Below are 15181 nucleotides of genomic sequence, written 5' to 3' on the forward strand. Positions count from 1 at the left end.
CATTTCATTTCAACATTATTCTGAAGATATTTTGTGTGATTCATGTGAATAGTTTGGTTCGGGCGATTGATGCCTGCATGTGCATGAGGGTCCATAAATTAATGCTTCAATGAGTTTGGTGCGGAAGGACATGAACCTCGACCTAAAACCCATCAAACACCTTTGGGATGAAGCTTTTATAGCAACAAATGTGGCCAACTCAACTTTTCCCGATTTTGGTCAAATCATAGTCAGATTTCCCCAAACATTTGCTTACGTAGTGAACTTTGAAAAGAGTGTGAGATGTGACTTTTTGACCACATCCAACATGCAACTAGCACTTTTGCTAAATGCTAGTAAATGTCGGTAATAGAAGATTCCAAGACTTGGACTACAAACTAAAGAATGGAAACATTGGTTCATTGTAGGAAGAAACAACTCAAGTTCAATTAGCAACAAAAAAATGATGGCCAATACAAATCAATAAACAGAAAAAAACCAATGATTTGATCTTGGAATAATCCTTAAATTACTTTGACCTAATTACTCCAGCCTTGTCTGCCATGAATAAATTACTGCAATGTGATATGGTTGCTTCCATTCATGCTTTGCAGATTTGAGGTTCGATTTCATTCTTTTCCCCACTGACCACAAACCGAGAGCCAAGTTTCTTACGGGACTCCAAAAGTACACAAAATATAAAAACATGTTTTCTTAAAGTTGGAACTTCTTGTGTGTGTGTGTGTGTGTGTGTGTACTTGTACATACTACATTGTGAGGACCAAACCAACAAATTGAGGACATTTTTGTGAAGTGAGGACATTTTGGTCGGTCCTCACAACTCAAGACCTCTTTTTGAGGGTCAAGACTTGGTTTTAGAGTTTAGGTTTGAATTGGGTTATGGTTGAGGTTAGGGTAAGGAATGGGGGTAGGCAATCATTTTTGATGGTTGGGGTTAGGGGAAGGGGCTAGGAAATGCATTATGTCTATGGATGTCCTCACAATTATATAAGTTCAAGTGTGTGTGTGGGTGTGTGTGTGGGTGTGTGTGTGTGGTCTTGTTTTTGTTACATAGTGGGGACAACATTCCGGGATTTCACAGAGTTGTGGGGCCCACTCGTCCATGTAGGGCCATTTTGCTGGGCCCCCCAAGTTTAGACCTCTTTTTGACGGTCAAGACTTGGTTTTAGAGTTTAGGTTTGAATTGGGTTATGGTTGAGGTTAGAGTAAGGAATAGGAGTAGGCAATCATTTTTGATGGTTGGGTTTGGGAAAGGGGCTGGGAAATGCGTTATGTCAATGAGATGGCCCCACAAAGATAGTAAAACAAACCTGTGTAAGTGTGTGTTCAATATTAGCGTTGCAGCTCAAGTCCCTTTCAAAATCTATTCATCAATTCTTCTCAGTTGGCCAACACTGTCTGCAGAGCCAGGACCTTTCTGAGAGGCTAATACTTACTGAAGTACTTGTGAGGCCCAAGTTTGACGTGCCAGTAATTGCACATTAATTTCTTGGAAATATATTTATTCAGTAACCACAGGAATTTTGATCTTCAAACATATCAGTAAAACATGTAACAAGATATATTCCACAATGACATTTTAAAGAGATGTTGGCTGCTAGGAGTGGAAAGTCTGTCTGTCTGTCTGTCTGTCTGTCTGTCTGTCTCTTTCTTCCAAAAATCCCATGTGGACAATAGCAGGGAATATCCATGGCGACCGATTAACAAGAAGAGGATATAAGATAAATGCCATATATTGAAATGCAATACAATAAGTTGATTAAAAAAACATACTTGACTCTTTTAGTCACTTTCAGCAGTAAACAGTTCATATTTTGTCCAGAATTAATTTAATGACTTCATTATTTTTCATGTACAATCAACACCTTTAAAAGCTTTTTTTCCCACTTGCTGTCGACTGAAAATGACATCACAGGTGCTCAGGAAATCGGTAACGACGGATCACGGCTCACCTTTTTGTCTGGGTTTGGTCAGCAAACTGAGCCAGGATTGGTTGTTTCCTGAGCACACGTGATGTCATCTTCAGTTGACAGCTAGTGGCAAAATTAGTTGTTCATGAAAAGTAATGAAGTTATCACCTTAATAATAGACAAAATATTATCTTCTTACTGCTAAAAATGGCTCAATGAGTCAAGTATTCCTTTAAACTTGCGCTAATGAAATTGGTCTAAACATCAGTCAAAGGTTTTTAGAATTCAGTTTTCATTTTGTTGCTGTAAAAGAGTTTTTCAAGTACAAAAATTAGCAAAAATGCATAACTAATTCCTTTGCTTTCTTGAATTAATGATATAATTCAGAAGGTGATGAAATTCCCTATTTCTTCTAATAATGAAACACTAATGTAGCTGAATATTTTAGCTATCTGAAAAAAAAATTCTCCATGTACCATTTCCAGCATGTAATGTAGAATAGGCTATAGAAGCTTAATGTTCACAAACAAAAATCAATGCAAATTCTGCCTGTATCAGGGCCATCTAATATTAATATGGTGTCTATTGTCAGACTAAATTCCATATTGATTCAGTATTTCCGTTACGTGTAATAAAATCTGTGCACTGTGGTCTTTGGGGATCTAAAATGTTGCACAAAGAGTTTTTTTCTTGGCTGAAATTTAAGATTATATAACATTCCCCCCATCTACATTTTTCCCCCTGTAAACCACATGAAGAAACCATCACAGCTTCAAAGACTGCTTCCATTTCCGCCTCTGCTGAATACATCAATGTATTCATTCGTTTTCAGACTTCAGATTGGATTCAATCAGAAGACAGCGTCAATCCAGAGATGAGAATGGGGAGACGTCGACATCAATGCCAAAAGCAACGTCATGGGGCAACCTGAGCCACGTGCTGCACTTTTATTTTTTTGCTGATGTGACTGATAATGAAAGTGCAGGCGTGTCCATGTAGTGATTGATGAGCGCTGCTGCTAGCATGAATGAACAAGGAAATGCTAAGTGGATCTCCATACATCGAGGACAGATTTAAGACCCCAAGTCTGCCAATGAAGTGTGCAGAGATGTTATAAATTGTCGAATGTGGCAGAAAGCCACACCCCTACTTGGACGCTCTCCCATATTCCTTCTTTCACACATAATAAATACAGGTTTAACTTCAAGTTCAGATTTATTTTTTTAAGCAGAACAGCTGTGAGTTTTGTTGAATGCACAGATTAGCATATGCTAACTTTATTAGCTTCTGATTAGTAGCACACACTTGACTAAAGGGGCATGATGGCGAGGTACGCTAAATTGATGAGAAGCATCTTGTGGCTCAGACAGTTGAGGCACAGTGGTTCAAATCCTGGCGCTTGCTCGCTGTGTCCTTGGGCAAGGCATTGAACCTTAAATTGCCTCCGGGTTGGCATTGTAAATGAAAATGCTCTTAATTGTATTACCTGGTTAAACAAAGAATAAATAAAGCCTCCCTGGTAGTTAAACTCAGTCGTCATGGTAACAAAAGCTGGACTTGCCATTGGTTCAGCGAAAATAGGCTTTTAAAGTGTACAATAATTGGGCTGAAAATAACGACAAGGGGCTGAAAACGAATGACGTGAATGGTCAATCAAAGCAATTTAATGTTTGTAGAGTTTTGATACAGTGGACGCAGATGTCATTTTGACTTTGCTTCCCTAATGGGGGTCAAAGATAACGTTTGCTGCGTCCCGAGGATAGTCTGACTGTGCACAGATATATATTGAGAGCTGCAGACGGTTATTGATCGACTTATAAATTTAGCAAGCGAGGGAGCGAGAACCCCTGTTACGCAGCATATCAGTGTCACTAAGATTGAATGCTGCACACATAGTGATTTATTCAACAGGACCCTCCCTGTAATTCGCTCCAGTGTCATTGTCCGTCTCAGAGCCGTGATGAAACATGAGTGACATTATTGCTGCAACCTCATCGGATCCATGACAACAAGCTTTTTGGGGTCCTTAAGGCTTTTCATTTAGCCATAATTAATCCATAAGGGTTAATGAGTGGGAGGGAGTTTATGTAAGAATCTGGATCCTTGCCTGCTTGCTGAGATGTTGGGAAGAGTGCAATAATGCGGGACAGATTTAGTGGAGGCCGCACACAGCTGTGACATTGCAAGAGCACAAGCAGGTTCTGTAAGTCATTCTACCTTCAAACTTTGGGCTTCCTGTAAACTTGCTGAGCAGAATCTTTCCCGGACAACTTAGTGCACTGCGATGATGCAGCAGCATGATAGCTTAACGCTTTGGGTGACACAGCGAACTTTGACCTTTTATACAAGGATGTTTTCCTTCAACGGATAATTTGTCCAGGGTGATCTCCTTCAAAGACAGAGCCACGGAGGATTGGCTCTCTTTGAGTCATTTTTATCATAATCTTTTTAGGAGCTTATCACTATTCCAAAATGACAGTGTTTTATTTAAGGGCAACAAAAAACTACTACTGTGCGGTCAGTCATCCATCTGTCCATCCGTATGCCACTTGGTATTTATCAGGGTCATGTGTGAACTCGAGCCGACCTTTTTCAGAAATTAGAAGATGTTTGAGTCATTAACGATCAAATTAAAAGGCTATTGTAAAGATATTTTTGGGCAAACTCCTCCATGGAGCAGCTTTAAGGGATAATGTGAAGTGAGTCGTCCATTATTGTGAAAAGCCAGACAAAGAGACGTCTGACCGGGTGCTCCATCCATTTCAGATCAAAAGTTAAAAGCATTTTAATATACTGTGTCATTAAGTCATTTCAGGGCCCGAATCGCAAGATGATATTATTCCCTATCTACCTATAACCAAAGTCAATTCTCTATTTTTGTCTTGTCACAAAGATCATTTGGTTTCTATCATGAAGGATGATAGAAATCAGAAAATATTCACATCTGACTGAAAGTCTAAGGATTTGGACTTTTTAAAATTATATTTAAAGTATTGTTCAAAACCCTTCCTTTCTTTACATTTTGTGTACAATAAAACAATGTTTCACTGGTTTCTTTTTCTTTTTGCTACAGGGCATTCAATTATTTAGAATTATGCTTCACTATCATTACGTTTTAAGTTAACACAATGGCAGTTGTGCACTTTTAAGGAATAAATGTATTACTTATTTAGGTAAGTAACATAAGTCCAGATCAGGACTGTTATGAATGTATTGTTGAGATTTGTATTATTATTATAGTAGTAGTAGTAGTAGTAGTAGTAATAGTTTAGTAGTAGTAGTAGTATTGTGCTACTGAAGATGCTTAAATGTTAAATATCTCTCTTCTACTCATGTATAGAAAAAAAAATATGATTCTAAAGTAATTGAGGGGTGAGAAGCAATGATATGACGAGAATGGAGGAAATAAGTTGGAACGCCTTCTAACTCTAAGGATTTTCCTGAATTTTGTGTGTTTTATATAAATTCCGGAGAATAAATTCACCAACATGTTAGATTAAGTCTCTTAATGATTAGATAGGTGACTTGAGCTAGGCCGTTGTGTTGCTGTGTCCTATCCTGGCGTGGCGTCTTCCTATCTATCTGCACTCTGGCACACTTATCCAGTTGAAACCAGTTAAGGTCACGCATTTTCATAAGGGCTAGTATAAGAGTAGAAACCATTTTGAATAGAGCAGACCTTCTTCCGCATTCAGCAGATAAGGCTCCACAGCAGTGTACTCGATCTTTCTGGCATCCAGTCAATAGTTCAACTGAGAATATGCAGTCTACTGGTTGTTATTATTGTTAGTATAGCGAGCATTCATGATAAAAGAACCGGTGAAAGTTCCCATTGGAACTTTACAACTATCTACGGCGCCTTAGATTACTTTACTTACTTTACTTCATCTCATTAGGTGCACCTAATAAATAATTTTGGTCTATGCAAGGGCCCATTTTTTGACATGTTTGTGAAAAAAGTTGTAAACGTCTAGTTTATTTATTATACAGGACGTGTAATATGATTGATGTTCATGTAACCTGGAATTCTGCCATCCTCTTCGTCTTAATTTCAATCCATTGTGGTGAGAAAAAGAGCAGCAATGCAGCACTGCACTGCGGTGCATTTTTCCTTGGGCCTCAGTGATGCTTGAAGCCAACAATCTGATCCCAGCAGAGGGGAGAGAGAAGAAATGAAGCTAGAGGTGAAGGGTGAAATAAAAACAGGGGGAAAAAACTGTAATGAAGCTTAAACGCCAAGCTGGATGTATGCAAGGAGTATTTTTGGCACTTTGTCCAACAACTTGGCTGCACACTTTGTTTCAAAGTTTTCCATGTGAGACCTGCAGTGAGATTATTCTGGATCATGTTGTGTATCTGTTGGAGGTTTTACATGGAAATTGAGAAGCTACTAAACCGTTCTCTCTTACTGGCTGGAAATGCCTCCATGAAGAGCTATGATGATGATGTAAAAAAAAAAAAAAATCACTTGTTGCTATTTCTGACCTTGTGTGGATACAGAGGAGACATCCAGACAGTCAGTGAGTAGGCGGAGTCAGCTGGATGACTGCCTCCCCACTGTCTAAACCCGAGAGTTGAAATATAGCAGTTGAAGATGTATCATAGACTCTTCCCGCAGAGAGTCACACGAGTCACGGACAGATCTGGTAGTTGTTAATGAATACAGAATTATCTTTCTTCTGATCAGTCAATTTTTCACCAGCTGCTCCTGAAGCATGTCATGAATTAGACCGTAGCGACTGAGTTGCCAATAACCTTTGAGGAGTAAACAAGATTTATCATGAAGAAGGTCATTTGTGTCGGTCTTCTCATATTGTCTATGATGACGGAGCAGGACATGAATTGTAGTGTCTGTGTGTGGTCAAGGTTTACACTGTCATGGATGCCCAAGGCAAATAGTTGATTATTATTATATATATATATATATATTTTTTTTTTAAATCAAACAGGGAATATTTTGGATTGTGTGTGTGTTGATCCTGAAGCATTTTTATATTGAAAAATGTTGAAGAATCACTACCCACCAAATTATCCATCCATAATTTTACGCACACAAAATAAATAATCACAATCGCTCTGATTACCCCCCACTTGCTTGTTGCTAGGCAGAATTCCAAAACTTTAATTAGCCAATTAGGCTTTCAACACCCTGTAAAGGCATCTTCAAGATTTGTTTCTAAATACATTAAATAGGTTTAAAGATAAGTGCTGAAAACATGTGCAAAAACGAGATCAGTTTCGTACGATATTGTTGAGAGAAAAAAAAATCCAATCTTTTTGACCATCTTGTCACACCGCGGTGAGTTTGTCTTGTCGTTTCCTGTTTTATTTAGAAAATTCTGACTCCTCTCGTTTCAGGTCACTTGCCTTTCCTCGTGTGGTGTCAGTGTCAACCCTGATTCCTGATTGTGTCCACCTGTTTCCCATTACCCTCATGTGTTAAATGGTCTGCGTCTCCCCTGCCTTGTGCCTAAGTGTTTTCGTCAGAGCCACTAAAGCCTTGTTGCCGTCCACAGCCTTGTTGCCGTCCACAGCCTTGTTGCCGTCCACAGCCTTGTTGCCGTCCACAGCCTTGTTGCCGTCCACAGCCTTGTTGCCGTCCACAGCCTTGTTGCCTTGTTGCCTTGTTGCCTTGTTGCCTTGTTGCCTTGTTGCCTTGTTGCCTTGTTGCCTTGTTGCCTTGTTGCCTTGTTGCCTTGTTGCCTTGTTGCCTTGTTGCCTTGTTGCCTTGTTGCCTTGTTACCTTGTTGCCTTGTCCCTTGAGAGAACTTTGGTTTGTAACTTTGAATAGCCACAGTATTGTTTTAGTTAAGGACTGATTATTGTTTTGATTGTAGATTAGACTTCCTCCCTTTTGGAGCGCCTTTAGTTTAACTTTGAATAGCTTTTGTTTTCTCCCTCTCAACGAGGAACTTTTGTTTTGTTTAATAAAAGCTGCCTCAACCTCTATCTCTGCGTCTGGGTTCTAAAACTGCCACGTTGTGTCACATCTCAGTTATATAGATTTTTGGGTTGGGGCTAAAAACAAGCCCAAGTGGGCCTGCTTGGCTATCTGTCTAAAATTTACAATTTGGTTATAATAATTTGGTCGATTTTTGTTTGTTTTTTTTTGCTGGAATTTTGTCTAAGTATAGACATAGGTAGTGTACCTAACCACCGATGATGAATATCTTTGTGTATACATAATTTTTTGGAGCTGTTGGACGAATGGCTGCTCTGTATTGAACATGAAATCCCGAATGCTGGGTTTGTTCGTATATCAGTGGAGCTTTTCTTTGTAATTATTCACACAATACATACTTCCGTCTTGAGATATGACTTTAATTTTTTTCTGTGACTACACTTGTAACTCAAAACATCCTTATTGAAAATGAATTAAGCCCCCCCCCCCTCCAAAAAGTTTTTTTTTTTAAATAAGAAAATACTATAATTACTAACACTAATATAAACTGTGACATAATGCAAGTAGTGACAAAATTCAGCTTCAGCCAAATGGCAAATATTCCAAACACAGCTTGTATTAGATTTTCACCAAAACGGGAGACATCTTCTTCGACTTCACTGCAGGACTTGAATGCAACAAGGGTTGTACACATTCTACTGTTTAGCCTTGGCAGAGGTATGTGCTCTACTGCGTGCTATTCATCCATTTGACAGTATCATTAAAAAATTCTAAATGGAAAAAATCAACACATTCAGAGTTTGTTAGTGAGTGTATTTTCAAGTTTATTGCAGTTCTTTCTTGATTGCTTCACTGTATTTCCTGCACTTGTTTTGTTTGTGAAGGCTCATCACAGTATGTGTAGATGAAGCATGGCGACAAATCCACAAACAGTCTCTTATTGATCAAGGTTGGTCCTTCTCTGTTCAACAGCCAAACTCAGCTTGGCGTCAGGCAGATTAATAAGCAAGTCCAGCAGCTGCCTGAATAGCCTGAAGCATCAATATAAACAAATCTGGTGAAAACAAAATCCTACAGTGTGCTTTTTTAACATTTCGATTGCTTCCCAGTGCTTATATTTCCATATTAGGAACGTGCACAAACCTGCTAAGCATCACGGTTCTGTGGAGGTGTCGTGTGTTTATGTGACACTTTAAAAGTCCCTGTATGATGTACAAAAACAAAAATGTATACGTTCACTGTTCCCGCTTAACACATGACGTGAGTCATGCGTTATTAACACTTATGGAATCAGAGGTTACAGAACAAACATCTGAAGGGTCATTCCTCATAACATTTGATTTACCAATCAAGTTGAATCTTTTGAGTTTGTACCTTTTCTGACAAGTTGAGTGCTGCTGCAATCAGGCGACTGCTGACTCGCCAATCACCCTTGTTGCAGTGTTGACAAGTGAGCGGGGCTGAAGCATTACACCCCCCCAGCACCCAAACGGCACTGCACCTTTTTTCTGGAATTCCCTTTGTTAAGTCAGTCTAGCATTCACTGATTCTGTGAACCACAATTTAAGATATTAACATCAGTAAACAGGCCATTAAACCAGTCAAAATCCTGAGTGTGTCAACAATCAACAGGAAGTTAAGTAATTCATAACCTTTGTGAGCTTGGTGCTCTGTAGCAAAGGATGTGAATGAGCAAATAGTAGCATTTATTTCTGTGTTCTCTCATGCAGTCAATAAGGTAGCCAAAGACCAATAGGCTCAATTACGTGCGCTTGACAAATAGCCTTGAACAAGTGTAGTTTTCTACATGGCTTCTTCTGAAACGAAAATGGCCAGTAAAATTGATTTTCTTTGTTAAAGGTCTCAAATTATTCGACATACTAAAATAGTTCTCAAATGTGTTAAAGACTCATGAAAATTGACTTTGGATCTAATAATTTTGCTGTCCCTAAATCAGCCCAAAAAACAGACTGTTTTAGGAGTGTGACACTTTTATGTAAATAGCTGCACCAAGCCACGCCTATGCCGTACCCTTCTCTCTCGAAGAGGCAGTGATTTCGGTGATGGTAGCCATGTGCTAATGTTGTGAATGGAAACGACTGGCCATGACTGATGATAAAGTCCACCTGTGTGTAATCTAGTCTCAGTAAAAATTCACCTGCTCTAGCAGGTATGTTTAGGTATCAAAATATGCCTTGTGTTCTTAAAGCTTTCAATAAAATAATGATGAAATCACACCGTGTAAACAAAGCAGAATTTATTTGACATTACAAATAGCAACAACAACAAAAAAAAGATTGACAACCTCAAGGACAGTTTCTGAGAGACTCCAAAAAAGTCATCTGATAATAAATGTTTATGTTTTCTGCTATATTTCGGTAAAACACTTAAAATTCAATTTTTTTTAAACAGTAAAAATGGTGTTTAAAATAAAGTAAAATGTGTTTACACAACACTTAAAGGTGCAGTTTATGGGCATGTGAAAGCTTAAATCAAGTTTGGTCCCTAATGAAGTTGGAATGCGCAATTCATTTTTTTCTGCCCCATTTAGAACAAGACAGATCACTTAAAAGGCTATATAGAAGGAAATGATAGTAGCATAAACTCCCAGAGATTAAATTAAAGACTGCATCAATCCATTCATCAATACATGCATATGTTTCCGAGTTAGATTAATTCAAACTACACAGCCACAGGATGAATGAGACCAGGAGGAGTCACTGGGGCAGCAGGGGGAGACTCTTGACCTTTGTAGCCCAGCGACAGGATGTGCTTTTGCAGGTGTGTGATCCACTGCTCTTGAACAGACAGAGGCCCTTGAAACACTTTTTCACAGAACCTGTAAAGCAGTCAAGACACACAAGAAAAGCTGATCAAAAAAGTGTACGTAGAGGTATGAAAATGCAACTGTAGTGGAAGCGATGTTTTGCAGCTTCTACCTCTACAACCCTGCAATGAATGTGTCGCCATCTAGAGGCAGTTGAACAAAACTACAACAGTAAAATGCTATCACCTTTACTAACAAAACATTTTCAATTCCATTGCAGCAGATTTAGAAAGCAATTCTATGAGGCATTTTTGCAATTAAAGCGTGAAAATGTTAATTCTCTAACCTGCACTGAAGAGAGTAAACTTTTCCGACCAGTTTGACCAAAGGAGTTAACGGTGGTTTGGGCAGCAGAGCCGGGATGCTCCCAGACCGTGAAGGTTGTTGCGAGTTGGTGTCTTGATTTTCTTCTCCCGATGGTGGAATTTGTTTTGGAATTGCTGGGAAACAGAGAAATGGTGTTACGATCTACAGTAAGCCTACACTGGCAATCTTTCTGTCGTTTACTCACCTCTTGGAGGGCGCACACCAGCACCGCCATACGCAGCCGCAGAGTAAAGATGGCCTTGTGTTTTTTGGGCCGAACCAGCAGAGACACTCTGGTCGTCTTTGCTTAATTTATAGCCTGAGAACTTTAGGTTGCTGCCAGGCAACGATTCAGAATCTGACAAAGAGGACAGCGAAACAGTTTTCTGGGGATAAAGAGAAAATGAAGGCATCGTTTTAATTCACACTGTTGTAGATGGCCTTGTCATGCGTCCCAATACACTCGGCTTAAATGAATGAAAAACAGCTCACCTTCTTGAGGTGCACGTCTCCCTCACGATAGCGACGGGTGACAGCAGCCACTTTGACCGGGTCCTTCCGCATCAACTCCCTTAGGTGTTCGATGGGCGAACCGGTCCCTTCCGATTTCCATTCGAGCGCGCCCAGTTGTCGAAGGTGGGCCCGCGCGTGACTGGCTAGCGCCTTGCGGTTTTCAAAGCTCAAGCCACAAAGCTCACAGGATTTGCCTACAAACCAACAAGATGAAAACAAGGTGAAACCGTTACGCTCAGTGGTGACAACTGCATGGAAGGATAAAGTGCCTTGCGAAAGTATTAGCGCCCCGTGAACTTTTTGACACATTTAAGGCTTCAAAAAAAATTTTTTAAACAATAAAATTTTGGGGTGTGTGTGAATAATCAACACCAAGGGGGACACAATCATAAAGTGGAATGACATTTTGTATGATATTTTAAGCGTTTTTTTACAAATAAATACCTGCAGTAAGGGTGCGTAAAATTATTCACCCCCTTTTCTCTCAGTGCAGCCAATTGACTCCAGAAATTCCCTGATGATTTCTGAATGATCCAATGAGTTGACCTAAATGACTGATGATAAAGTCCACCTGTGTGTAATCTAGTCTCAGTAAAAAATCACCTGCCTTGTGATGGTCTCTGTTAAAACAAATTTATATTGGGGAGCAAACAGCATTATGAAGACCAAGGACCACAAAAGGCAGGTCCGGGATAAAGTTGTGGCGAAGTTTAAAGCAAGGTTAGGATATAAAAGGAACTGGCCCTTACGCATAACATTTTCAGCCTGGAATATAAAGGCCGTTTGAGAGTGCTCCCGATTTTCCTCATTGTCATCACGAACCAGGAACAGAAAAAGTGTTTTTGAACAAATTTGAACAAATCAGAGATTGACAACAATCTCAGAATGGGTTGTCCATTCAATTAAACTGTATAATTTAAAAGTATGCCCTGGGAGGAGGAGGAGTTTTTTGTCCCCCCCAAAAAATCAACAAATTAATTGATTTAAATATTAGTTTGTTGCTTGCGATTAGCTGGCAACCAGTTCAGGTGTGCCCCGCCTACTGCCTGAAGACAGCTGGGATAGGCTCCAGCACCCCCGCGACCCTTGCGAGGAATAAGCGGTTCCGAAATTGGATGGATGGATGGATTAGTTCATTGAATCCCAAAATTAAATAATTAGAAACCTCTCATTTAAGTAGTCTAAAGGGAATCATAAAGTAGCATACAACTTATTTAGAGACACTTTTCATTCCTGCAACTCGAGTAAAAAGTATCACTGATTTCTCACCCCAGGTAAAAGCCCCACTCTTGCTCAATGGCGATTTGTCTTTCATGGAGTAATCCAAAGGTGAGGAGCACACGTTGGAGACTGTGCGGTTGCTCGCCGATGTCCTTTTGGAGCCTTGAGGACTCAACTGGATTTTCCCAGATGATGACACCTCGCCGGACAAAAACTTGTCTTCGCTGCGCATCATGACGTTATTGAGGAGATCAATCGGCGACGTCTTGATGGACCAGGTGAGGCCCAGCTGGCGCAGGTGGGCGCGGGCGTGGCACGACAGCGCTTTGCGAGTCTCGAAAAGCTGACCGCAGTAGTCACAAAGGACCGTCGGTGGCGTGAGTTCATCTGTGGGGCATGCGGGGAAGAGAAGACATTATGAAGAGAAATGATATCATAAAAATGAATGTGTTGACTGTTGACAGTGTTACCGGCACTGGGAGCCTTGGAAGGAGTTACAGGAGCAGATAGGCTCTGTGGGGGAGCAGTTCTGCTGCTTGAGCTGGCACAACTCACAAGAGACACATCAACCTCCAAAGGCTCAGGCTTGGGCTTTCTGAGGAGGGGGTCCACCGCCAGACGAAATCCTTTCTTAGCCTTTGGGGCCCGATTCACTGGGCTCTGAGACGACTTTGCAGGGCTTGGTAAAGTGGAGGGAAAAGGGGATCTGGATTGCCCTGTGACAGGGGACCGAGGCGGAGAGGTTGGCGCTGCGAGGGAGCTGCTGGGGCTGTTCATTTTTGGGGGTTGGGGAACTTCTATCACGCCGCTGCTCACCAAATCCTGTACAGTGTCGATAGCGGACTCATCTTTGCCCAGAAGGCCAAGAACCCCAATCTGCCGCAGATGAGACCGCGAGTGGCTCGCCAAGCCTTTCCGATTTTTACAGATCTCTCCGCAAAGAATACAAGTGAACTCCTCGGGGGGCTTTGGTTGCTTACAGGGGGGAGACGAGGGTGGCGAGGACATCCCTGATGGACGTTTGGTGGGAGCCCCGTGCAGACTGTTGGTGGCGATAGGCTCCTGTTGCTTCTTGCTGGTGGACTTGAAATCCTCGTCCTTCATGAGCTGGTAAAGAAAGTCAATGGGGCTTCCCTTGATGTCTGTGTCAGGGATTCCCATCTGTTGCAGATGTGTGCGAGCATGACTGGACAGACCTTTACGGTTCTCGAACCAGCAGCTACAAAGCTGGCAAACATGAGCGTCTTCTTCGTTGTTGTTGTTTGAAGCTGTAAAATGGAGATGGGGAGGGGCTGATTATTAAATAGGAACAAATGGATGCATGCATAACTAATAACATAACATTCCTACCCAATGAGACCGGGGCATCCGTTTCAAGAGGTGCCCATAGTGGCTTTGCTGCTGCTGGGTGCAGCAAGGAAGATAAAGCTCTGCCCTCCTGTTGTCTAAAAGGTGAATTAAATATGTCAGGAAGCAAAACTGCTGATGTTTGAGCTGGAGAAAGTTGTTGATCCATCTCTTTCGGAGTCGCCATGATTCTAGAATCTTTGAATTAGCTGTCAATCAGCAGTCCTGCAATATCTCTTTTCTCTTAGGTAGCGGAGCAGGTGACTGTCAAACCAAGCAGAGGATGAACAATATATAAGATTGCAAACTTCTTTGTAATCCATTCATCCAATTTCTATATCACTTCCTCGATGAGCTGAAGCAAATTCCAGCAGACTGGGCGAGAGACAGGGTAAACCCTGGACTGGTCGCCACACTCACATGAACAGTGATGGACAACTTTGTCTCAATCATCTAACCTTTTGGAATGTTGCAGAAAACCGTTTTGAACTGATGAACAATCCCCTCACCACCACCGCAAAACAACAACAATAGGGGTTTACTGCGATCCACCTTTTGTTTTGCTATGCGTGAAAGCTAACGCCACATGAAATTAAGTTTTGAACAAAAACAGTTCGGAAGAAAAGAAAACCCAATATCGTAGCCAGTGGCCCGGTATGAACACAAACTAATCGATTAGTGGTTGAAAACAAATTAATTTACCTTTGAGCCATAAATGACTAAACGCAGTGTCAACATCGCCAAACCTTAGTTCTGCTAACCGGAACTAGCAGCCATGGGCTACGCCTTTCCCTTCAATGTAAAATCTCAATGCTACAGTAAACAAAAATTCGATTTGAAATCCCAAATATTTGCAAACAAAAAATATTTGTAATCAAATTGGAATAATATGTATTAAAAAAAGATTTGCAAACAAGACTATTGTGTGTATATATATATATATATGTTGGTTTTGTGTGATTGTTTTTCTGAAGTTTTGCAACTTTAAGTTTTGGCTGCAAATCAGTTAGTGTAAATTTTTAGAATTTTTAGTTGTCTTAAGTAGTAAAAGAAATTCGGTAGCTCATTTCTTCGGATTCATGCTTTTTAGTTGATAGACAATATTCCAAATATAACCTTGAGTTGAGGTGAACATAATTATTTTGTTTGTGCAGT

General features: G+C 40.6%; 1 protein-coding gene across 2 annotated transcripts; it reads right to left on the minus strand.

Annotated features, from left to right (window-relative positions):
• Positions 1 to 10054: 10054 nt before the first annotated feature.
• On the minus strand, positions 10055 to 14813 carry LOC144054663 (protein Wiz-like). Of its 2 annotated transcripts, none has more exons than XM_077569851.1 (8): positions 14729 to 14813; positions 14030 to 14290; positions 13150 to 13947; positions 12728 to 13066; positions 11438 to 11652; positions 11151 to 11331; positions 10926 to 11079; positions 10055 to 10651 (listed from the first exon to the last, which is right to left on the minus strand). In XM_077569851.1, exons 2-8 carry the CDS (start codon positions 14211 to 14213, stop codon positions 10495 to 10497), a joined length of 2028 nt encoding a protein of 675 aa, XP_077425977.1. In that variant the 5' UTR covers positions 14214 to 14290; positions 14729 to 14813; the 3' UTR covers positions 10055 to 10494. The 2 variants fall into 2 exon arrangements, with proteins under 2 accessions (XP_077425977.1, XP_077425978.1); XM_077569852.1 differs by having other exon boundaries at positions 14030 to 14124; positions 14729 to 14788.
• Positions 14814 to 15181: the final 368 nt, after the last annotated feature.

This window comes from Vanacampus margaritifer, chromosome 7 (assembly GCF_051991255.1).
Source record: "Vanacampus margaritifer isolate UIUO_Vmar chromosome 7, RoL_Vmar_1.0, whole genome shotgun sequence".
Classification (NCBI taxonomy): Eukaryota; Metazoa; Chordata; class Actinopteri; order Syngnathiformes; family Syngnathidae; genus Vanacampus; species Vanacampus margaritifer.

Bases quoted from the DNA above. Each gene is read 5' to 3' on its own strand.
- LOC144054663 (XM_077569851.1), bottom strand. From the start codon at position 14,213: ATGGCGACTCCGAAAGAGATGGATCAACAACTTTCTCCAGCTCAAACA. The intron at 11,080-11,150 runs GTGAGTAAACGA...TCTGTTTCCCAG, and splicing joins TGGTGTGCGCCCTCCAAGAG to CAATTCCAAAACAAATTCCA. The intron at 10,652-10,925 runs GTTAGAGAATTA...ACTGCTTTACAG, and splicing joins GTTTACTCTCTTCAGTGCAG to GTTCTGTGAAAAAGTGTTTC.